Here is a 23,487-nt window from a genome sequence, read left to right as displayed (position 1 = left end):
AGCTCCATTATGAAGGGTTTTAAAAAACATGTTTTCTCATTACAATATTCCTTTAAATTTTCCTTTTTGACAGATTAGCTGATGTTTGACAGGATGGACTACTGCCATATTTATGATTAAAATTACAGCTGTTTATATAACACAGCATTCACATTTACTTAATTGTACAATTGAGAACCCAGTAACCTAATACTAAATAATTTTCATCAAATCAATTGTTTTTGTATTGGTAAAGTCAATGGCCAATGGTGCCCCCATTCTATACCCCCCACCCCACATTTCAACTGGCCCGGGATATTATGGCAAGTATGTAGCATCTTACACAGGCATTTCTAGAAGTTTTACTCTTTCTAATCTTTATATGCCCAGGGTTATTTTTTTTTTGACTCATTAGAAATGCAAACATTTGGTTTAGAAATATATTAATTGATGAAAAAAAGATAATAAATATTGCATTATAACTAATGCAGAGATAGCTTCATATTTTTTTTTTTTTCTGATTCAATTTTTCAAAATTTTCAGTGTTTAAGAACTGAGTCTGGGGAGAAGTAAAGCAGAATACTTTAATAAAGGTCTTGGAAGCCATTCTGTACTGGAATTTAATATTGGTTACTAGCATTAAATAAATGAAATAAACCACATTTTATTACTGTATGTCCCATTGCCACAGAGTTTCTTGGCAGATTTTCTACATATATATTTCAATTATCATTTTAAATTGACATATTTTATTGATATGTGAAAATACAAGTATCTACAACACTACATTCTTTCAATATAGCAAGGAATTGTGTTGAATTTAATATTGCTGTGCTTCCAGGGCACACTATAGAAAATGAACAACATCTGGCTTTAAAATACAATTTTATTTATTTTTTTAATACTTTTTTTGCAAGCAATAACTACTGTGTGAATTCCAGAGAGATCAATAGTAATTGCAGTCGTTAGTCACATAACAGGTGAAAAAAACAAAACATTGACTAATCCATAAGCTATGACAATCATGGGACTAACCTTAGCTAAGCAGGAAGTGTCAGCTCTGTTATTATAACTAGGCATGTCAGCTAACAAAGGCAACCTTCTCATTTTCTAGCCTTCACTGCTATTCTTCTTGTCCCTATTCTGGAGGAGTGAAAGTTTGATGTATAAACTTTCTAACCGGTGTCCTTTTGTTGATCGTTTGCACAATTACAAAAATAAACATGTGATGTCATTGACGAAGACTGGTGACTGAGTGCCCCCTGCAGGGCTTTCAGTCATTTGTGATATCAACCTGTAGTTAAAAGAATTAGCCCCATGTTGTGAGATCATTTGCACATAATGAGTATTTACCCAAGATGGTCAGACATATTTGGCAGTTTATAATGTTCCTGCATAGTTTGCCTGGGATACTTTTGTTATCTGTGTTTTAGTACTTTTAGTTTTTTATTACTGGGGCTGCTTTCCCTTTATGTAGACATGCACGTCACCAAATACACATTGTGCTGTATCTGTAGATAACTGCATAGCGTAAGAATTAAGGCTTGATTGAAGATTTTTTTCCATGGCTTTGTCAATGCATTTATGTGCTGCTCTATTCTCTTACCATAGGAAAAAAACAAATGAGGCAGATGATTTATTTAAAGGGTAATTGGTTCTCGACTGCACAGTAAATGACTTTATGCAGTGTTAGTAAGAGAACACTTAACTAATATTGCAGGGGGAATTACCCATTACGGGCATATATTGCTAGCTAATAATTTTTAGGGGTTCTGTCATTTGTGTAAACTCTGTATAAGCATTTACTGCAGCGAGCACTGGATGAAAATGTACAGTAAATGCATGAAATACAGAGGGAGAAAAAAACGATGCCACAAATGAGTGTAAAATGTTTCACTTCCCTTTGCTAATGTGGAAAATGCTTTCAGACAATCTGAACCTCTGTTCTAAACCTGGTCGATCTGGCATAAACGAATCTGGATGGATTTTTCTCTGTAACTCATTTCCTTTGCTGCATGAAGATTTCAGGTTATTTAGGTTTACTCTGAACATCAAACAGAGATTTATTGGTCTCTTTCTACTTTGCCTCTTGGAATGTACCATTTTCCTTATTATTGCTCTATTTATAATCAGATTAAAGCGCAAAAAGGTACCCACAATAAATATACTAACTAAAGACTCTCTTGCTAATGATTGTTTTTAATTCACAGACAGAAAACATCAGTTTATCAATTCAGATTTTTTTTGGTTTTGGAATGACTGGACTCTGGCCTAAGAAGGCTTGGGTTTAAATTCCTGGTAGCCACTCTTGTCTGAACTCCTTATGGTTGTGGCCAAGTCATTCAATCTTCCCAGGCCTCAAGAATTTAGGATGTTGCCTTTGCACAGTAGAGATCAGTTTTCTGCACCTTGGAACTAGTAGCCCTTATTTAGAATAAAGGTTACAATAAATCGCAGATGGTATGGGGTTTCTCTAAGGATCACCAACATGGGAGGGGGGGGGGGGGGGAGGAGGGGGTCAGATTATTTACTAGTACTTGTTAATGTTGTTTTTGCTGAGGTCTCTTCTGGGTCCTCATCTTTCCTCTCACCCGCATGATGTAAATGGAGAGTTAGAGTAGAGCTGTATAAAGGAAATCACTTTTATTTAACTATATATACATTGTGGCAGTAATATGTTAAGTGTGTTTTAAAGTGTATCTAAACTCCAAACAATACACTTATTTCAGCGAGCGAAGATGAATTCTTAGCAGTTTTAGACTGCCGATACCAGGATTTCGACTTAACAGCTCTTTGATGGTCAGTGTGTCTACCCTCTCTCTATGAACGCTCTATTTACTTCCTGTATTAAGAAACTACTAACACAGAAAATTCATTTAAATTGCAAAAGCCGTGAGAGAAGCACCCTGAGTAAGTTTAGATCCACTTCAGATTCACTATATGGAGCCCACCAGTAAGGACCCAGGACCTCTGCCGTTTGCTGATTCATTCCATGTAGACCCATCTCATATTACAAAGCACACAAACATAAGAGGCAGTGACGCACCTGGAAACTCAGATATGATGCCTCCAGTAACATTTGGAACTCAAATGTTTCCATGAATTTAGTACTAATTGTAGCTGGTCTATGTTTTTGGGCATAACGTTGGGGCTATGCTAACAAACAGAATGTTGAGCTCTAACTGGGGGAGGAGGGGTAATTATGGTATTAATCACTGAAATGTTGCTCACCACGTTGTTAAAGTATTTTAAATTTGTATTTTTATAGGGTCACCACATTGCTTCTGTGCCAGTTACGAAGATTGAGGAGGCTTTATATCAGTACCAGCCTATTCACATTGAAACCTATGGTCCACAACTTCCACCAATAGAAATGCTGGGAAGGCAAGGGTAAGTCATTACTCTGTATGTCTAGAATGCATCTGTGCATAATAAATATGCAGTCCAAAGACACCATGGAGTTATCCACTTCCTGCCTCTTCTTTCTTCAAGTGAATGTGCATGCACAGTAAAGGTAAAAGTCAAACTTTAACCAAAAAGCCGGCCTGTTCACTTTGCTGCACATGTATAACTCCATGGTGCTCAATGAAAAGAACCCTGGCCCTGGGCAGTTTTCTGCTAACAGAATCATTGGCCCAGGTTCTCCGGTAAGTAAACACAATCACTTGGGGTGCCCAAATTTTTATGTTTTATAGTGTGGAGAGCACAATTACTGGTAATGTATCTTGACCCTGTGGGAATGGAAAGAGTAGGCTTGTGGGGTGAGAGGCGGCATAGGGTAGAATTAAGTGGCATCACATAACACAGTTTATAAGAATATATGTACAGGTTTTATTTTGCCTTAGTATTAAATGGAGGGGAGGGGGGAGAGCACAACAAAAGTGTATTACGTCTATAGAATGTATTGACATTTCCAGGAATATATCTCCTATGCTTTTCAGTTGATATATTTATATGGCAGAACATGATGTACTTACATGAATGTCCTGGAAGATTAATTCCATAAAATATCAAGGATAATGTGTCATCCTTCTGCTTTTTTGTACAAATACAAAACTAAAAGTAAAATCTCTCTTGTGTATGAGATCTGAAGTTTTCCGCATAAGGGCTCTTTCCATAGAGCTCTGTGCTTCAAGGATTCTGATAAACCTACAAAAAATAGGATTGTTGTCATCAGCAAGCATTTATTCTAGCTTAGTCAGCATCAAGCACAGTGTGCTTATTTCAGGCTAAAAGAAAATCAGTTAGGTGTAAAGATCTGTTTATTTAAAAATAACACTTTTTGACATTGGTCTACCGTGGAGCATTCTGGATAACCAGTTAATGAATAACTATGGAATTCTGCAATGTCACAGGTCATTAAAGTAAGCAGGCCTGTACTCCACATTATCAGGTAAATAATCCAGCTCTGCACCTTTGCAAACCCCTAGGTATATGTTTTCTCCTTTGCTACAGTGTGCTGCTTAGGCTGATACCACACATATCGCATGGCATATGGCAACCGGTTTTCCGCTTGCCGAAAATATTGCCATTCACTCCTACCTGTGCCTGCACCCGAATGAATGGAATAGGCTCAGGTGCAGGCACATGTAGCCGATATCCGCCAAAAAAACGCGAGACTTCATATCTTCAGCCAATATCGGCTTTCCTGATACCCTGGGGTGGTGCTCCTGGTACCAGCCTGGGTTCTCGTTTATTAGGAAATGACATTGATCAGATATATTGGCCAAGTATTGAAGATGGGCCAAAGATTTTTCTAAAAAAAAAAAAAAAAAAAAAAAGTTGATTTCTCAGATAAGACAATGTCTCGCTTAAAGGAGAAAGAAAGGTAAAAACTAAGTAGGCTTTATCAGAAAGGTCTATGTAAATACAGACAGTGCAGCTTTTCTGTGAGTGCTTAAGTTCTCTAACAAAAGAAACACATGATGTCTTCTTTTTGTGTAAACATGTACTTTGGTATCAGACTTCCTCTCTCAGAAAAATCATTCATTCCCGAAGGCCAAGTCTGCGCAGCTTTCTCCCTTCTCCCCCCTCCCATAAGAATGCATAAGAATTCACTCCCCCTCCCATCAGAATGGGTGATCTATGCTACCTGCAGCAGGAAACTAGGGAGACCACGCTAAAATGGCAGCTGCTATCTTAAACAAAGGGAGAGAGCTTCTAGGGCTCTTTACTCAGGTATGATAAAGCTTTCTGTAGAATAAATAGTGTTTTAAGTGGCACTAATGTGGCGAATCCATTGGCAGTAAAATGCCAAAAAGACTTTTTCTCCTTTAAATGTTTTGTTGCTTTTGTTCATAATGTATGGCATATTGAAAAGTTTGGCAGGCTACTTTAGTCAAAGAACCCCTTAATTTGATATATTTCCTATCATTGAATCTGTCTTCTGCCATGTCTGACCACATTTATATTCCTTGCATATCCACATCCACACTAAATTTGCTTTTTATTGGGCATGTTTGTGTTGCAAAAAATACTTTCATATGCAGTAAGGCCATCACTTAAACAATAATTCATGTGCATGGCACATTTTAGTAATGAATGCCAGTGCTAGTGAATATGTGCCAGTTTCCTTTGAATTTTCCTCTGGGCAACCATAATTTTTCTAAACGTCAAAATAAATTGAATTTCTGTTTCTTTGTATATGCAGGATACATAAAATGTATCATATATAGGGCCAGATTCAATTTGATGAGAAAAGTTTATCTCTTAATTTAAATCTAGTATTTCCAGTAGAGACAGATGCCATTTAGTGAGAAAAACTTTACTGTTTGTCCTATAAAAAAAATAGAAGAAAAAAAAAAAAAACATTTTTCTTGCTTTCACACCATGAACCATAAAATGATTTTTTTTCAGATTAATTTACTTGTAGCTGTATGTGTGTGTATAAAGATTGCCACTTTCTTTCTGATTTTTGTGTTCTAACCTATCCAAAACGATCTGAATGTGACCCAATCCATTTAATTGCACCCAGGTGTATATCCAGCTGGTGTGTGATCTCTGACCCACTTATACCTGTTTAGTCCCAGAGTGGACATCTGATCTCTTGAACCTAGTCAGCATACATACTCAGTGGCCACATTGTATAAGAAGCAATACGCCAGATGTTTTATTAGTGATGTGCAAATAGTTAATTGCGGATTCTGGTAAGTACATATGGAGAGTGTAATTAAATTAGCTGGCCTTGCTAACCAACAGAGGAAGTATCTTTTACTTAAGAAAGTTGAAAATCACATGTTATGAACTGGCTGCCAAGAACTTTAGTATACTCTCTCCATTGTATAATGATAAATGCACCTGACCAAAGGTCCTCATAGCCCTATTAGTCTTTCCTCAAACTAATTCACAAAGGAGCAGTCAACTGAAACCAGATACGCAACATGGCAAGTTCCCGTTTGTGTATAAAAAATGTCCCTCCGCAAACTCAAGTACAAATGCACATTAGCAGAGCTGACCGTCTCAGTAGAAATGCCTGTCTTCAATGAATGCAGACGGCTTGGGAAGAAAAAGTGCCTTATGGCTGGAGTCAAATAAATCTTTCCAACTCATTTATTAGTAGCCCTCATCAAGGCAGCAAGTTAGTGCAAAGAAGGCTCAGCGGTACTGAGCGCATTTATTCTGGCAGCCACGTAAAATAACGACTTAATATCTACCCTTTGAGTCTGAGGTTGCTGACTGCCCATCTGACTCTAAATGGGCCTCTGCCTGTAGCGCTGGCGATCATACTTCCTTACTTTGGAAGATCTATGGAAATCAGTAGGAATGTATTCCCTGCTGCACATGGTTACTTGAGTAATAACTATGCTCCATTAGTCAAGAAACTATAAAAGTAAGCATTTCAAGCCCTGTGCATACTTTGGATTATATGCCTTCTTTCAGATATTTTTTGTAGAACATCCCTAGAAAACTGTTTATTTAACTAACTGACATCCTTTTGTTCTACTTTCCTCTGAAGGTACCCATACACTAAAAGATCCACTTGTTTGGCAAGGTTGCTTAATGAACTGAACTCTTACTAATATGCCCACTTTGAGATGGGTGATATTGGATTGATCTGATCATTTGGCCAGGAGTTGGTTGGGTAGGTCCACCTTAGGGCCCCGTACATGTGCCAACTGTTCATTTTTTGCTTCAAGGACCTTTATTTTACCAGGTGTCTTGGTGAATTATTATCTTTTTTTCCCATACACATGTGCACTAATTTCATTTGTCTGTTTAAAGCATGTACAAAATATCAGTCTTAAGGTGTGCCAAGGTAAATACTTACGCAAAAATGATGCTGTCAATACTTATTCCTTTTTTTTTTTCTTTATAGTTTTTTAGTTATTTGGCATTTTCCTCTGGTCCATTTCAGCTGTCAGATGGGAGTTACTGACCCCAGAAACCCATAAAGTATTGCTCTGTCAGGCTACAATTTTATCGTTATTATCATTGTTTATTACTTATCTTTCTATCAGGCCGACCTCCTATTCATATTCTAGTCCCTCTGGTTCTAGGTTAATTTGGACCCTAGCAACCAGATAGCTGTTAAAATTACAGACTGGAGAGTTGCTGAACAAAAAGTGAAATATCAAAAACCAAAAGTAATAAAAAATGACAACCATTGCAAATTTCCTCAGTATAACACCCTCTACATCAGTGCTGTCCAACTTCTGTGGTACCGAGGGCCAGAATTTTTCCGACCTACGTGGTGGAGGGCCGATAATGGAAGCCAGTTTTGACTACTCCCCTTTTTGAAACCGCACCCACTTGAAACCACACCCATGTTATCACATGACCATACCCATATTAATGGTTGTAGTACAGCAAAAACTTGCCATACTCTGCCTGCCCTACCCTGCCTGTGTGTGCCATACTCTGCCTTCCCTACCCTGCCTGTGTGTGCCATACTCTGCCTTCCCTACCCTGCCTGTGTGCCATACTTGGCTGGTTTGTGCCATACTTGGCCTGTGTGTGCCATACTCTGCCTGTGTGTGCCATACTCTGCCTTCCCTACCCTGCCTGCATGTGCCATACTTTCACTGTGTTTGCCATTCTTGGCTGGTTTGTGCCATACTTGGCCTGTGTGTGCCATACTCTGCCTTCCCTACCCTGCCTGTGTATGGCACACACAGGCAGCCTACAGTGACACAATGCTGGCATTACTTCTACAGTCTGCACAATAACTATATATTAAAAAACTTTTTAATTGCAGTGCCACCTCAGTATATGTTCTTTTTGTAGTGTGCAGGGATTATTTGTGGGTTTCTACTGCTCCTGAGGTGTGAACAGGGGAACAATATGGGTGATTACAGCCTGAGCCTGAGGTGTGAACACTGCAGGGGGAGAACAATGCAGAGATTAAAAGGTGTGAACAACACAGGGGATTACATATTTAAACAATACAGAGGGATTACAGCCTGAATCTGAGGTGAGAACCATGCAGGGGGCCAGTTAATCACAGTACTGATACCATTTAAAGCTTACACAAGAGTAAGCCATCAAAGCAGCCAGACAGGTGGGGGGCCACACAGAGGGGGGTCGCGGGCCGCATGCGGCCCGCGGGCCGCCAGTTGGACAGCACTGCTCTACATCATGCTAAAAGTTAATTCAAAGGGGAAAAACCCCTTTAACACAAACACTGACTTTGTGATGCCTAATTTTCTAATTGAAATCCAAATTTCAAACCTGTGATTCACACAATAGACATTCTGTAAAAATTAATGTTAAGGCCATCTGTAAAGGAAAAAAACCACTGTAAAATAAATTGCCTTCAGTGAAGAAGAATTCTTGAAATAGTTATGTCTGTACATGAAGAATGTTAGGGTAGAATTCTTGTGGCACCGATGCAGATATAAAGTTTTCATTTTGGCTTTTAGTTTATAATATCTTGCAAATGTAAAATCTTGTAGAACATTGTTTTCAATGACTTTAGCAGAAGGCTAAAGGATGAGTACAGAGTCATGCGAGACTAAAATGGCACAACATTTATTTATAATCAAGATTTGCTTTTATTGCAACAGTTCCAAAAGTGGGGTGGGATGCTATTTCACTTTTTTTCTTTTGCTATCTCACTTTTTCTCTTTGGTCAAATTGTATCCCCCTGGGTGGGGTGCAAGGTTTTCACATACTGGAGTTTGCTTTTGATAATTGCAGAACTTTCCTCTGTGCACCTTCTGTGCAATAGAACAGAGTTTGTGAAAATGTGTGGCAAATTAGAAACCAAAACAGATACTGTGCCTTGTTCAGTGACCTACAATCATAGGCGGATTTTCCATAAGGCTAGGGTAGGCTAAGCCTCCCCAAACCTGCTTGGCACATTAAAAAAACAAAAAAAACCCACCTTACTCCGTTTCTGCACTGTCCTGGAAATGAGTTCCTCAAGCCCGTTTTGCTGTGCTCCGATTGGATCTTTCTTTTTCTGGATTCTCCAATCAGAGCACAGCTTCCTTGACAGACAGTAAAATTGACCAATCAGAGCACAGATGCACACAGGGATGGGGGGGGGGGGGTGCAGAAATGAAGACTGAAAAGAAGAATCTGCAGCTGTAACTTTACCTAAGAACCAACTCTCAGCTTTTGCTGCAGATTTCATCCCACAGGTACTCTACCCAGGTACTATACACAGGTACTATACACAGGCACTATACACAGGCACTATACCCAGGCACTATACACAGGTACTATACCCAGGCACTATACCCAGGCACTATACCCAGGCACTATACCCAGGCACTATACCCAGGCACTATACCCAGGCACTATACCCAGGCACTATACCCAGGCACTATACCCAGGCACTATACACAGGCACTATACAGTTCTAAAGAATCACTAGCTGACATTAAATTGTTTTTTGCCTGACCTGACATCTATAATAATTTATAATCTATCCCCTACCCTAACACATGGAGGGTAAGTTAACTCTTTCCCTCTGAAAAAGCTCATTGTGTGTTTATATATTTGTTGTTGTTTTTTGCACTTACTATTTTTTATTTTTGTCATTGTTTTGTTCATTTATAGTAAGTTACAGTGGGGCCAATGCTGTGTATCAGTGCCAGTGTTATAGTGCCAGGGCCTGAATATCTGCCATCAGTACCCACTGCTTCTCACTGTATATAATGTGCTGGTTTTGTAAATACGGACTGCGTCTCACTGTATATAATGGGGAGTCAGTACCCACTGCCTTTCTTGCTATAAAACTAACATAAACACATCTAAAGGGGTGGTTCACTTTTAAGTTAACCTTTAGTATGTTATAAAATGGCCTATTCCTAGCAACTTTGCAATTGGTCTTCCTAATTAATTTTTTTGAATAATTTGCCTCTGTTCTGCCTCTTTCCAGATTTCAAATGGGGGCCAAAAATATTGCTCTGTGAGGCTACAATTTTATTATTATTATAATTTTGTATTACTTATTTTTCCAAGTAGGCCCCTTAACTATTCATATTCCCATCTCTTGTTTAAACCACTACCTGGTTGCTAGGGTAAATAAGACCCTAGCAACCAGATAGCTGCTGAAATACCAAATGGAGAGCTGCTGAACAAAAAGCTAAATAACTGAAAAACCATTAAAAATAAAAGTGAATTCGAATGCGAACTACCCCTTTAAGCTAACTGATCCCAAACACAAATGTTTGCAGATCCCCTAACAGAAGTGCGCGTATGAATACTTTTACATCCTAAGCATTTTAGGGTAAAAAAAAAAAAAATCCCCCCCACCCGCACTTTTGTACAGTATCCCTGGGAGTCAGTGGGAACGGCAAGAGGTAGTTGGGAGGTTAATTTTTTACACCAGCAGCGAATCCACTAAGTGTCACATTAGCTGTAGGTCAGTCTGTGTATGGGCCATCTTTAGCCTCCCCAAACAAAAAAGTCACCCTCCGCCTATGCCTACAATGCACACTAAGGGGGAGATTTACTAATCCACGAACGCTCCGAGCGTATTTTTTGCGACTTTTTCGTACCTTGCACAACTTTTTCGTATTTTATGAGACTTTTTCGTACTTTGCGACAAAATTTGTGCGACAAAATCATATTGTCGCGCCGAGTACGAAAGTTTCGGATTCATTCAAGCTTCGGTATCGTGACTTTCCTTGGGCCAGGCTGGAGCTGCAGAGTGCCATTGATTCCTATGGGAGACTTTCCTTGGGCCAGGATGGAGCTGCAGAGTGCCATTGATTCCTATGGGAGGCTTCTAAAATCATGCACAGAAGGATCAAAGTCTGAAAGGTTTTCCTGCATTTTATGATCGTTTGGTACGAAAATTTTGTGACTTTCGGATCGCCAATACTATATTATTGTGACTAACACAATTTTTTTTGTAAGCATATTCGTGATATTTGCGATCTTAAGAAATTATCGTATCCAATCCGAATTTATCCCATTCGGGATTCGAACTCTTGTTTTCATGAATGTGCCCCTAAGAGAGCAAGCACAGGGAACGCTACCTGGAAGTGTAACTGCTGGGTTGGGTTGCTTAGGGGGTCACTGTCCTATATAGACTGGGAAGACATTTTTGTACTTTGCCCACTACTTTTCACTTTGCTTTTGGTTTCCACTCTCCATTTCATAGGACAGCTGCCCCAATAATACAGTACTGCCTGTGTTTGGCAGTATTGTATTCATGAGGGTTAGGTGGAAGAAGGCACGTATGCAGCCCCCTCATGTCATTCAGGCATATGCAAATTATTTGGAGCAGCAGAATGCACAAGTGGTAATGACACACTGCACAGCTAATTTACCATCCCCAGTGTTCTCATATGTCTTCTTAAGGCAAAGACAAAGCATGCAAAACATCTTCCTCTGACTGCCTGAGGATACTAATTATATTTGTAGAGCCTGTCAGATTTTGACCGTGGGTTTGTACCTAAGTTCTTAGGGTCATACAGTCCAGTCATATTGTCCACTGGAGCAGGGGCTCATGTGAATTATGTATGTTCTCTGTAAAATGCTGTTAACTCTTAAATGTAATTGATTGCAAAAAGGACAATGTTTACAGTAAGGGTCAACTACGTAAAAATATTTCAGAAAGAACTAATGGCGGTCACACAGAACTTTTTTGCAACTTGGTTAATAGACAGGTTGGAAACTAATATTTAAGGTTTTAAAAGGCTTAGGGCTCAAAAATACAAACACGGGTCACTGGAAAACATAAAAAAAAAGTGTCTGTAAAATGGCACACTCTAAATTTAAACCCAATAAATATTTTATTTGTAAGGTGCTCTTGTTCTTATAAAGTGCTTGTGATTGCTAAAAATTGTTCTTAACAAAAATATATTATTATAAAAAAATATTTAGAGACCAACAGTTATGAAACATTAATGGTGATGTTGCTCATAGCAGCCAATCAGAGCTTTGCTTTGGGTTTCTAACTACTGAAATCTAATTGCTGATTGGTTGCTCTGGGCAGTATCACCAGTAATGCTTCACTCTACTTTTTATACAGCATGATAAATATACCCCCTAGTGTAGCTCTTCCTTCATATCAACTCGGTTGGGGATATTCCCAAAGTCTTTAAAGGAGAAGTAAAGTTAAAAAACGAAGTAAGCTTTATCAGAAAGGTCTATGTAAATACAGCCATAAGACTCACAGAGTCCTCTATCAAGAAACACAGGATTACTTGTTTTCTTTTTTTGTAAACCTGTTCTTCGGTATTAGACTTCCTCTCTCCGAAAAATCCTTCATTCATGGGCCTTCTCCTACTGCTCCTCCCAAAAGAATGTACTCTCCCTCCCATCAGTATTTAGGATCTGAGCTACCAGCAGCTAGAGCTGCAGCACAGAAGCTACTGGGACCAAGCTAAAATGGCAGCTGCAGTCTTAATCAAACAGAGGGAGCTTCTAGGACTGTTAACTGGTAAAGCTTTCTGCAGAATAAATATAGCATTCTAGCTTGCACTATTGTGACTAATCTATTGGCAGTAAAATGCCAAAATGCCTTTCTTTCTCAAACTACACAAAGTTATACATCTCAGTATTATTGTCCCACATCAAAATGAATATGCTTACATTCGAGTTAAACTCAAGTAGCTGCTCCATGGATGCTAAATGAAGGATTATGGCAGTCCAAAAATTCCAACATGCATTCATGTACTTGTAATAAATGAAACGTATCTGGCCTGGTTGGAGAACTAGCACACCCACCTTTTGCACCCATGTGACAAAAGTATGATGAAGTTTTGTCAATGGACACATTACATCCACACAGTGAATCATTACTCATAGATCCGTACAGTGTGGTAGCCATGATCATCCTAATTCTTCCAAGCAGTACTTTTGCAGGCAGGTTGCACTGGCAGATAGATTCTGCCCTTAATTTTCAGTACGTTTCATCCAGGATTAGGGCTCTTTGTTATTTCATGCCCACTTTTTGATTTTAACTATGGTTCAATTATGTTGTAAAGTGTATTCTACAAACGTGCTGAATTGTAGCTGGTAAATTGTTTTACTACCTGATAAATAAGCCCTTTATTCTTAGTTCTGTACCAGTCTATGCAATCAATCCATTGCTTTGTCTTTGCAATATTTCCAGTTCCCTCTACATTGGATCAAAATGTATTCATCTGTTAAATTTAAGCAAGACCTTCTTGCCTCCTGTCTTATTCTTGAGATTGGTATTACTTTACCAATTAATGCCATTAGTATCAATTCATTTTAAAGTCAGGTGAAAATAAATTTTGCTTTTCTTATTAAAAGAAAGTGCTTGGTACCCCCGGCATGGTCTTATTGGTGGGATCAAGACAAGATCTTATTGTTGGGCCCCCACAGTTTCTTTAGGAAATTTGGGGCAATTCTGAAGCAGACAATAAGGCAGTCTATACAAAAGTGACACAGAGCTCTCTTCATTATGTGCTGATAGCTGGAAAGCAAACAAGCAGCTGATTAAAATAAGGGGGTGAACTGGAAAATGTGCAATGCTTATTGGTGGGCCCTGGGCAAATGCCCCTTTTGCCCATTTATTAAAATAACACTGTTTCCGTCCAAACCCCTTATAAGATCAAATGCCTTTTTAATGTTGATTATAAAACTCTGCTGCATATTTTCCCTTCTTATTTTAAATTTTGCAGATGCACTGTAAAACTCAATTACAACTGTTTTGTTTCCAACGACCAGAAAAAAAAAGTGATGAAGAACAGCCTGCACCAAATCCTCACAGCTACTCAAAATGAAAAAACTAAAAAAAATTAAAGCAAACACTTTAATCATTAACCATGTATGAATTATTGCAGAGTTTAAAACTGCTGCTTTATGACAAGTTGAAGTTGAACACCTCTATCACTTTCATTAGACAGCATGCAAGTTAAAGGTAGATTGCTTAAGAAGCGAAGAGCCAGCTTCCTCTCCACCCACCTGGGGGCATAGCGTGGGCTCTGTAACAGCAAGGAGTCCCAAGAGCCCCATAAATGCAGAGAATATGGAAAATGTTGAAAGCAACCAAGAGGAAGTCTGCTTGCATGGTGTAGTTACTTATATTAAAACTTGGCGGCTGTTATAGCACACCACTAAATTAACCTCAAAAGCTGGCCATGACGGCAAAATGTCCATAGTAATTGTTTTTGTTGGCATTTTACTTCAATATTAACTCATCGATCTAACATGAGCCTCTGTGCTTGGAATGCTGGTCTGGCAGTGTTTTTTTACTTTTTGTATGCAATCATGGAAAAATATGTTTCTGCTCGGAGCAGTTGTCAAACAAGTTTCTTTCATCGACAATCAGACGCAAGGCAGCTGAATGGAGCTGTTTAGTCTGGAAGGAATACCCAGGAGATTAGAGTCACTGTAGGAAATGTAATTATACAGAATAGTCTTTTTGTAGGGTGGGCTTTAAAATTGTAAATCCCAATGTTTATCCTTATGAAAATGAATAATATTGCACACAGGCTTAAGTGAAAAAACAAAAGAGCTGCAGCAAAACTACATTTAATCAGCAGAGTGATTTCATGTACCTGTATTGTCGATTACTTAAATTCTAGCTTAGGCATGGATTTCATTAAGGTAGTCAGGGCTGAGAAAAGGTGCTGCCAAAACTGAGCTGGGGGGGGGGGGGGGAATAGATGCATTCAGTATACTGTGCATTCTACAGTTTTCCCATAAAGGCTCGGTGATGTCACATAATACATTCTCAAGGCTTCACTCCTTTTCGCTCTACAATGTGTAGTCCGTATTAAAGGGGTTTTAAACCCAATCATAACTCTGTTCCCACTGTCCCCTAGTTTTCTACAGACGTTGCCAAAAACTCATCACAGATGCAAGATAATTCACCAGTGAGAATTCTACTGACCAGAAATATTGTTATAAATGCAAAATAATTCACCAATGAGAATGCAGATTCCCAGTACTTTGTCAGACATCTTGCTGTTATCTTACATACAGAGATTGTCATTTTTTTTTCTCCATTATATCACACTGGAATCAGACATGGTGATAAAGGACAAACTTGTTCAGTGCTGGGCAATACGTGTTTTTTGCTTCCAACTCCAATAGCAGGAACTAAGAAGTGGAGCCAGATATACATAGATCATCTGGGATTCTTATTGGAGGATTGTTTTGCATTTTAATTCAGCCGCTGGCTGTGGAGAATTAGGGAAACATTGTTAAAAAGTTCTTTTTTAATTTAAGAATACATCTTGGATGTTGCAGGACTACAGCTCCCAGCATGGCTTAACCTCCATAATATGTTACATTATTCTGGGATTTGTAGTCCAGCAACAGCTGAATAAAGTTTGGTTGAGCACTGCAGTTCCCCTTTAAGGGTTTTTTGTTTTTTTTTTAAATTCTAAATTCATTCGTAGTATTGTGATATAAACCTGAATCACAGCAAACGTCTGTCTTTCAGATACAGACCACATTAAAAGCCTTTGTGACCAAATTCTATTTGAAAGGTGAATTACAGTGGGACTCAACACTGGGCAAATTTTCAGCTGGGCAGTAACTCATGGCAACCAATCATGTTTGCTTCCATTGTTATTCTTGCAGCTGGCTGAAAAAGAATAATTGGTTGCTATGAGTTACTGCCCAATGATTTGGAAACTGACTCAAGTACATTTTCTATTATAAATATATAGATATATATTAGAACAAAATGACCAAATATTTATAGAGGAAAAAACATTTTATAACTATGGGCCTTGCCTTGAAGTGACTTGATAAAGTGGATACAATTTGGAAAAACTATAGCATTTATACAAAAGAACCTTTAATACCTCCTTATAGAATTGTGCAGCCTTTCTCTAGACCAGTGATCCCCAACCAGTGGCTCGGGGGCACCATGTTGCTCACCAACCCCTTGGATGTTGCTCTCAGTGCCCCCAAACCTGGTAGTTATTTTTGAATTCCTGACTTGGGGTTCCTGAATTGAAGTTTTGGTGGAATAAAAACAAGATTTACTACCAATTAAAGTCCCTGTAAGCTGATAGTGAGCATAGAGGCTGCCTAATAGCCAATCTTAGCCCTTATTTGGCACCACCATGAACTTTTATGATGCTTGTGTTGCTCCCCAAGTCTTTTTACATTTGACTGTGGCTAACGAGTAAAAAAGGTTGGGGATCCTTGCTCTAGATTGTCCTCTATAGGGCTGAAACCTAAATTATGGTGGGCTAGTGGAGGAAGAAGAGGGTGCTTATAGCCACTATATTGCCAGTAGATAATACTGGTCCTGGTTTTGGCTGGTACTTGCTTGGGCCTGTAAAATGCCAGGTGGCAACCCTATTCTCCCTGAAAGACTTTCCAAGCAGTCTAGCAACAAATGCAAATATTACAATTAAATATAGTTAGCTGTAACCAAAAGACTACTCCCATATGTCTGCGTTACAAAAACTACAACTATGGACTTTTTTTGTTCACCTCATAAATACCATTGTACATTTTTCATCTTATGTATTTATGGCATATAAATTAATGCCCATGAATTATTACATACAAAAAAGTAAGATGTGAAAGAATTCTTTAATTTAGTCTTACCATAAAATGGGATCAAAATAGAATTCAAACATTCATTTTTTTACTGGGCATAAATAGATTTATATGTGTATTATTTATACATGTATTGCAAAAGCTAATAAAAACTTGCATGGTTTTCATTTACTGCAGCTTTCCTGCAGTGTATGTTTCTAAGCAAGCTCCATATTTACATAAGCTGATCTAAGGGCAAGAAAAAAATGCACATTTTGTGATAAGGGAAATTGAATAATTAATTTTTTTAAGAATACACATTGTGGCATATTGCGATATTGTGATGTTGTACAGTCTGGCCACACATGGATAGATGGATTGCAGTGATCAGTTTTTGAACCAGCAAGTGCTGGAGGGTCGTTTTATTGTAAATTACCAAATTGCGTGCAACAGCCAGCTTTTATGTGGCCAGTTTTAAGCTCAGTATAACAGTTTGTAGTATGCAAATTCAAATTTGAATGAGAAAAGTAGAACACCTTTAGTACAAACTCAGCAAAAAGTACAGGCTACATTAACCCCTGTGGTCCCCTGAGGTGGAATGCATAAAAGATCCACCCAAGGAAAAATGCTCATCTCTAAACCACTATATTTACATTTCAGCTGTACACCGTGTCCATTTAGATTGTTCAGTAGTTGCAAACCAATCATCCATAGGAAGAAGGCAAGGTGGTGGCAGCCCAAGAGAATACCAGCATTTCTGGCTGCCCTTGTCACTATATTCATTTCAAAGGTGCACGTCTGTCTATTGATCCCTGGCCCATCAAACTTTCTAGTGCTTCATGCCGGTTGAAAAAAATAATGTGCCTACTTAGAATATTGAATTTGTTTGCTTTCCTGCAGTCTCCTTGGCTGTGTGCCATCTTTGTATAGTTTCTTGGCAATTTTTCTGGGAGAAAAACCTTTGTAATAAAATGTATTTTTTACATTGAGTGATAGAAGGGTTGTATGCTTCCTACAGAATTATGAAATAAGCAACACATCTTTGTGGCTAATAGGGAATGTGGCCTTGAACCTGTATATAATAATGCACAGACTGGAGAAATGATTAATATACAAAGGCCAGACTGGTGGACATTTATCTGTGGGGAGCGCATTAATTAATTAACAAATAGTTAACAAACCTGGGCCATGTTGCTGTTATATGATATATCCATAGTTAAACTCCAGTAAGGGAAATGTCTTTGGACAAGTCTCTGCGACTGGTTTGTAAACTACGGTACCCCCTGCAGGTCTTTTAATGATCGCCAAATGACATTTTACTAAAAAGCAATAACAAAAAGCAATACCACCCTGACTAAAACCATAAAAAGCAACCCCTTAGACTTTCTGTATCCAGAAGAGATGTGTAAGAAGGTGCTCTATCATGTTAATCGGAACTTTTTAAAGTTTCCTTGACTATTATAGCCAAAGCTTTGGGAAGTTACTGCATACTAGTTCTTCTTCAGAATACGTAGTAATATTGAATGCAAGGTTGAAAAAATACACGACCATCTAGTTCATCCTTTTTATCTACCTGAAATCTGCTTGCTAGCCGATGCAGTGGAAGAAGAAAAAAACACCCTCTGAGCCTTTGGTTTCCCTCTAAGGGAGAAAAAAAGAACCTTTTGACTCCAAGAGGGCAATTGGACCAGTCCCTGAATCAATTTTGTTTTTTGTTGGTAGAAAATTTATGATGTAGTGAACACTTTTTTTGATAGCGTAGCAAACCATAATCTAGAGTAGTGCTTTTTTAATTAGAACTTTTGTTATTGTGATTATAAGGTGATGCAGTTTCTTGTACAGCAGAACGACAAGGGCTGGTGTGCTTAGCTAGCTAAAAGAAGTATCTGAGGGGCAATGTGGTAGATTCAGAGTTATAGAATCAGAATGCCATATTCCATGTAATCCAAGGGAAACATGTACGTTGGTTTCCTCCTACACTCCAAAAACATACAGGCAGGTTAATTGGCTTTTGACTCAATTGACCATGGTATATGTTAATGTGATAGGGACCTTAGATTTTAAGATTCTATGGGGCAGGTGTGTATGATTGCTAATCTCTGTAAAAGTGCTGTGGAAAGGTGTCTGTGTTATGTAAATTACAGGGAATAGATGCCTGTTCAGGTACTGGCATATCCAGACTGCATTCAGATTGTTAGGCCTATGGTTGTTAGTGGTGTTTTCTTTGGCGTTATAGTTCACAGCATCCATTAACCAGTATGTCTAAGGGTGAAGAGACACAGAGCTACTTAGTAGCAGCTACTTGTCACAGCTACTAAACACAGGAAAATACTCTGCCATAGACAATACTGAGAATGCCTCTGCTAAAACACACGTAGAGACAATTATCAGTAAATGATCAGCATTGTCTATTTTCGTAGCCACGACAAGTAGCAGCAACTATAGTAACTCCACGTGTCCTCACCATAAAATGGAAGAATTAGTAAATAGGAAAACTAATTGTGTCAAAATACTACTGTCTATATTATAATACAAGTTATTTATAAAGTGTCCCTTTAATTTGTTCTGTCCTTTCATTTATAGTTTTATATTATCATCATCCAAACCAGAATCTCGGTCATGGACAGCACCCTTCACATTCCACCCCTTACCCTCCACTCCCTTCAGGATTTGAAGATAACAGGTTCTCATAGTTAATCTATAGATAGAATATATAACATACTAATACTGTGAAAATCAAGGAGAAATGGGACGAAGTGAATCCTCACATTCACCGCAGGCAATAATTCTTGTGCCTAAGTAATGACGCACAAATAAGGCGCTTGAAGGTAGATGCCCATGAGCAGCTTGTATACAGCCCATTTTATAGAGGGAGTAAATTGAGCTGTTGGGTATAAAAAAGCTGTTTAGGCGTACTTAGAGCAAAATCCATGCCGCTTTATGGCTATTTTTTCCCCATTGTCCCCATGAGAAACTGAGACCATCTGATCTGCATTCAAACAGAGAAAAAGAGTTGGTCTGGAATGCATCTAAGTGTTTAGCTGCATATGTTACTCCTTTAATATGATCTAAGATTTTTATTTATTCTGGTTCTGTTTATTATTTTCTGCCACGCTCTACCATGCGGGCATGCAAGATGAATGTGCAAAGCAAATTAAGAGGGGCCACCAGGCAATTTTACTTTGGCATAGGAATGTAGCTAAATTCCAGACATTCTAGTACAAATATGGTTGATTGTTTACTACATATGGTCTTCATAATTCTCCTTATTTCTTGCCAAAATATAGTTCTTTGCCTGCTGTGATCTTCTCTACCATACTTACTTGACATCTACTATAGGCAGTAGCACAAATTACATATTGGTCATAGTAGTGGCTACTGACACATCTGCTACTTGTCAAAGTGTTCTTCCTATTGTCATCAACATGAAGTATTGTTTATGTTTCAGGAGAGCCACTATCACAGGGAAACGTTCTACAAGTCCCACTGATTCTAGAGAGAAGCAACCTGCTTAAGTAGCAGCTGTTTGATCTCAGCTTCAAGAACCAATGCTCAAAAAACCCAGTGAGCTGCTGGTATAGACTATGCCAATTACAACCAGAACACTAGCTATGCAGCTAAATTTTAATACATGTCTACAGAATTTCAGTTTTTAATTGTTGAGCAGTCATCTGTATAGAGAATCAATGGGGGTCGACATTAGGCTTAATGAGAATCATGGTTATCCAGTTCAACCCACCTTTCCTTATGGCTATGTTCCTGCTTAGTAAAAAGAACGTAAAACATTTAAAATTCATGTACTGTTTGTAACATTTTGATTGGGGGCCATCACATTTTTTTTGCCAACTGTATGTTGTCCCTGACTGAGGAGCAGAAAAATGCTTTTCCCATGTCTGTGTTGAGTTCTGCATTGGATGCAAGATATATATATATATATATATATATATATATATATATATATATATATAATATTAAACAGAATTCCCATTATCTGCTGTTCATAATAGACCCTTCTACATTCTGTGTGGCCCTCCATGCTTGGGAAGGATTAGGTTTTAGACAATATTGTAAAATGTTGCAGCAGTCAGACCCCCACTGGGCTTGGCACTCGGCTTTGTCTATTTTTATGTCCTGCAAATATCTCTAAATAACAAACATAACTACCATTTTGCACACTGATTAGATGGAGGCTGCAGCAAAATAGACCTACCTAGCTACACAAATGTCTTTTCCTTTAAAAAAAAAAAAAAAAAAAATTTCCAGACATTTACTTCATCTTTAATATATGTATATAATGTCCCATATGTCTCATTAGCTGTCCCTAAATAGCGCAGTCCTTGGTCAGCTCATTCTTACCCTTTGCATCATTGGTCTTGCTGCTTCAGGAGCTTAGAGTAATGATTTATTGGACTATTCAAAGCTGCATTCCTGCATACATCTATTTTCATAGCCCGCTGCTTACGTGTGCCTTTTGCCAGCTGGATGTGAAAAGCTGACAAAATATGCAAAGCAAGAGTTGGAAAAGTGACAATAAAACTGAAAACAGAATTCACTTTTTGGTGAAGCCATTGTCCTGTGAATTTATATAAGCAGAGAATGCATAGTGTGTGTGTGTGTGTATACATAATATTGTGAATGTTCTCGTGCAGGCCTGCCCAAGGGCTGTGATTGGTAACCTAAAGATGGCCATATACATGGCGATAAAAGCTGCTGAAGGACTGAGTTGGCAGCATATCGGCTCATGTATGGGCCCTTGATCCAACAGCCTGCATAGCGGCAAATATAAAAAGCAATGTTAGCAACACTGAGGATAATAATATACTGTTAATGCTAAGAGCAGCTTATCTCTATTTAATCCTTGTTATGCTGGCTAGTTAGTGTTCAACATTTGGTCTAATTGCAGCAAAAGGCACTTAGCCAAAATTGTAAAATTCTTTATTTTAAAAATATTTTTTTCCTTTGACCGACTACACACTTGGGTGATACAAATGTATCAGTTGTAATCACTTGTTTTTATTTTATTGCCTACGTCACTCTGGCTTGTTGACATTCTCTGTAATTCGGACCCTACAGTAATTTGCAGCTTGCTGAAAGACCTTTTCCAAACTGAGCGAAAACAGCCCCCAGTGAGTGATCTATCTTGGGGTCAAGTACACATGACGCTTGATTTAGTCATGAACTAAATGTAGATACAGCTCTGCAGTGCTCTCCGTGTAATCCACACTAGTCCTGCAGAGCGAGCACTTTAGCAGAAAGCAGCAGAGACTGCAGTGTCCTTGTGGTGCCACATAGCACCCAAGGGATGGAAAAATGCTTACTTGCAGTTGCCCCAAAAGATTCGGCTCCAGATGATTGATTCATTGCATCTAGAGGTGTAAGATGGGGGGGTAGATGGAATGGCCCTGCAGAATGTGCTTAGTGTTCTGTGAGTTGGAGTGTTGAGAGCAGTGACAGCTGCCTGTTGGAGAGAAGGGGGAGAAATGACAAATTGGGGGCCAGGTGTCCTGATTGTTAGGGAATGCCTTTAAACACTCCATGCCCCGACGCCTTACTAACGGAAGGATTTCACTGCTAAAGGAATGCTTCCTGCAAATGATATCACCGTTTCTAGAAATAATCATTAACCTTTCATTACTTAAATGGAAAGCTAATGAATTCCGGAATCATTTGGGGAAGAGGAGAAAGTCCTTTAAAAATGAATCTTGGTGAGACAGTGTGCATTTCTCTCTAGCTCTTAGAAGATGCAATTTATTAAGTTATCTCAGCTGCCTCTTTTCTCTTACCTGTACCAGCACCAGCGTTAAAGAGCCAGAGGAAGGATTTATTTTGCTGTTTTTTTTTAAGCTATGGAACTTGGTGTCGGCAGATACTCCCATTAGTCTCATTAGTCTGCATGCTGATAAAAAATAAAACTGTGTCCATAGCCGCAGCCATATCATTTTAAAATGTGTCATTGATATGGGAGTATAACAAAAGTGGCAAAATGACAAGTTTGTGCAAAGATTGGTGCTGCTCGGGGATAGTAAAACAACTCCTCTCCCTTGTAATGTGCCACTGCGTGAAAGTCATCCATCTTTGTGACCATAATATTTGTAATTGTATCATTCTGCTCCATGGGATGTTTTTTGAATCCCTGCACCACTAATGTTCCACCCCTGCATTTCCCTGACACTTATTTGTATATACGTATTTATATTTTTATTTCTGTAGTGCTACTTTTGTATGTCACGCAGCGTATTTCAGGCCCTGCATTTGTGTACACTGGCACCCATATGCAAAATTTCACATCTGAGTAATTAGACATATATACCATTAGAACTGTTATATGTTCTGATTTTATTTAAAGGAAATACTTGACCCTACAAGGTGACCCCCAAACCCTGGCATTTAATTCTTATAGGGGAACTAAACCCCTAAAACTAAATATAGCTATAAATGCTGTATTTTATATACTGAACTTATTTTGAGCTTTAGCAGCCCTATTACAGTAATGATCCAGGCCTTCAAAGTAGTCACTTGCCATTTTGGTTCTTGTTAAGTCATCTTTTGAGTGGCAATGACAATGCAAATTCTCAGTGTGCTCTAGGCTGCTGTTGAGAAGCTGAGCTTAGGGTTTGTCATCAAATCATTAGCAGA

General features: G+C 38.6%; 1 protein-coding gene across 1 annotated transcript in view; it reads left to right on the top strand.

Moving 5' to 3' along the window:
* mnat1 (MNAT1, CDK activating kinase assembly factor) overlaps positions 1 to 23,487 on the top strand; it is a 74,495-nt gene that overhangs the window by 45,002 nt on the left and 6,006 nt on the right. Inside the window, 1 exon segment of the mRNA NM_001017138.2 lies at positions 3,248 to 3,369. Coding sequence (NP_001017138.1) covers positions 3,248 to 3,369 — 122 coding nt within the window.

Source organism: Xenopus tropicalis, chromosome 8 (assembly GCF_000004195.4).
Source record: "Xenopus tropicalis strain Nigerian chromosome 8, UCB_Xtro_10.0, whole genome shotgun sequence".
NCBI classification, from domain to species: Eukaryota; Metazoa; Chordata; class Amphibia; order Anura; family Pipidae; genus Xenopus; species Xenopus tropicalis.
The sequence above is the reverse complement of the archived record's forward strand: the minus strand, read 5'-3'. Positions and strand labels throughout refer to the sequence as shown.